Source organism: Antrostomus carolinensis, unplaced genomic scaffold, assembly GCF_000700745.2.
Source record: "Antrostomus carolinensis isolate BGI_N321 unplaced genomic scaffold, ASM70074v2 scaffold34442, whole genome shotgun sequence".
In the NCBI taxonomy this organism is placed as follows: Eukaryota; Metazoa; Chordata; class Aves; order Caprimulgiformes; family Caprimulgidae; genus Antrostomus; species Antrostomus carolinensis.
The window spans coordinates 1-2,220 of NW_010298214.1; the positions used below are offsets into that span (position 1 = coordinate 1).

Sequence of the window (2,220 nt, forward strand, 5' to 3'; positions counted from 1 at the left end):
TGGCAGTGATGGGGTGTGGGGACACCAGATCCCAGCACTGTGTGACACTCTGGTGTCCCATTTCCCTGCCTGTCACTCAGGGCTGGGAGCTGAGCCAAGAGCCACCAGCAGCCTCGCTGTCCCCATCCCTATGGATGTCCTGTCCCCAGAGGTGTCACTTTGAGGTGGTTTGGTGGCCCAGAGGACAACGTTGAGCTGGTTTTTGGGGTGTCCTCCTGCTCCCCACACCTCTAACCACCATCCTCCTCCTCTCCCTTCCTAGGTGGGCTGATAACTTCAGCGCAGGTGGCTGTGGTGGGACAGAGGAGCACAGCTTCCAGCACCCCTTCCTGCAGGTGAGCCCCCCACCCAGACCTGGAGGGACCTTGGTGGTGGCACCAGACCCCTCACCCACCTCTCTCACAGGCTGTGGGCATGTTCCTGGGTGAGTTTTCCTGCCTGGGGGTGTTTTATCTCCTGGTGTGGAGGGATCGATGGAGACCAGAGCCCAGCATGGCCCCATCACAACCCTTCAACCCGCTGCTCTTCCTGCCCCCCGCCCTCTGCGACATGACTGGGACCAGTATCATGTACGTGGGTAAGTGCTGGGGACAGGGGTGTCACCTCCATCCCCACCTTGTCCTGCAGGGACCTGGTCATCCCTGGGGTCAGACGTGGGTATCAGGCTGCAGGACTCCACCATGGTTTTGGGGGTCTGAGCAAACCCCCTCTTTTGGGGGAACAAACCCACTTTTGGGGGCAAAATCTCCTCTTTTGGGGGAAAATCCCCATTTTGGGGGCACAACCCCCCTCCTTTTGGGGCACAAACCCCCTCTTTTGGGGGGACAAATGCCCGCTTTTTGGGGCACAAATCCCCTCTTTTGGGGCACAAATCCCCTCTTTTTGGGGAACAGGTCCCCCTCTTTTTTAGGGCACAAACCCTCTCTTTTGGGACACAAACCCCCTTTTGGGGCAAAACCCCCTCTTTTTAGGGCACAAGCCCACTCTTTGGGGCACAAACCCCTCTTTTTTTCAGGCAAGAACCCCCTTTTTTGGGGGGACAAATGCCCACTTTTTGGGGAACAAACCCTCTCTTTTGGGGCAAAATCCCCTCTTTTTGAGGCACAAACCCCCCTCTTTTGGGCAGAAACCCTCTCTTTTGAGGAGACAAACCCCCTCTTTTGGGGCACAAACCCCCTCTTTGGGGCACAAACCACTCCTTTTTCAGGCAAGAACCCCTTCTTTTGGGGTAAAATTCCCTCTTTTGGGGACAAAACCCTCTCTTTTTGGGGCACAAACCCACTTTTTCGGGGCACAGACTCCCTTTTTGGGGCACAAACCTCCTCTTTTGGGACACAAACCCCCTTTTTGGGGGCAGAAATCTCCTCTTTTTGCTGCACACCTGTGCAGTGAGTTGTGTCAGGGCTCAGTACGCTGCGTTCCTCAGGGGGTTCATGTGGAGCAGGGACATGGGACTGTGTCTTGGCTGCCAGCTCGAAGGGGGAATGGAGGGGGACAGTGCTGCTGCCTCTTCCTCCAGTTCATCACCGACCTGCTCTTAATTACCAAAGCAGAGGAGAGGTGGTTTGGGTTGGGAGGGCCCTTCAAGCTCATCCAGTCCCAACCCCTCTGCCAGCAGCAGGGACACCTTCCACTAGACCAGGTTGCTCAAAGCCTCATCCAACCTGGCCACAAACACTTCCAGGGAGGAGCAGCCACAGCTTCTCTGCCCAACCTGGGACACTGGCTCACCACCCTCACACCAAACAATTTCTTCCTCACATCTCAGCTCCATCTCCCCTCTGACACTTTCAAGCCATCACCCCTTGTTCTGTCCCTCCCTGCCCTTGGCCAAAGTCCCTCCCCAGCCTTCCTGGAGCCCCTTCAGGTACTGGGAGGCCACTAGAAGGTCTCCCCGGAGCTTTCTCTTCTCCAGGCTGAACAGCCCCAACTCTCCCAGCCTGTCCCCATGGATGTGTCTCTCCTCACACAGCTTTGAACATGACCAGTGCCTCCAGCTTCCAGATGCTCCGTGGATCCGTCATCATCTTCACTGGGCTCCTCTCTGTCACCTTCCTGGGTCGCAAACTGGAGCTGAGCCAGTGGCTGGGCATCCTGGTGACCATCGTGGGGCTGGTGGTGGTGGGGCTGGCTGATCTGCACAGCTCCCATGACCAGAAGCACAAGCTCAGTGAGGTGATCACCGGTACGTGGGGCCCCCTCTTTTCCCCCCCCGTTTTC

At 57.2% G+C, this 2,220-nt stretch overlaps 1 protein-coding gene across 1 annotated transcript; it reads left to right on the forward strand.

The window, feature by feature from the left end:
• Positions 1 to 262: 262 nt before the first annotated feature.
• On the forward strand, positions 263 to 2,185 carry LOC104520641 (solute carrier family 35 member F6-like; the record flags this gene model as incomplete). Its single annotated transcript, XM_010162381.2, has 3 exons — positions 263 to 335; positions 406 to 577; positions 1,973 to 2,185. Coding segments are annotated over 3 exons (458 nt in total), but the record flags the coding sequence as incomplete, so codon positions are not given.
• Positions 2,186 to 2,220: the final 35 nt, after the last annotated feature.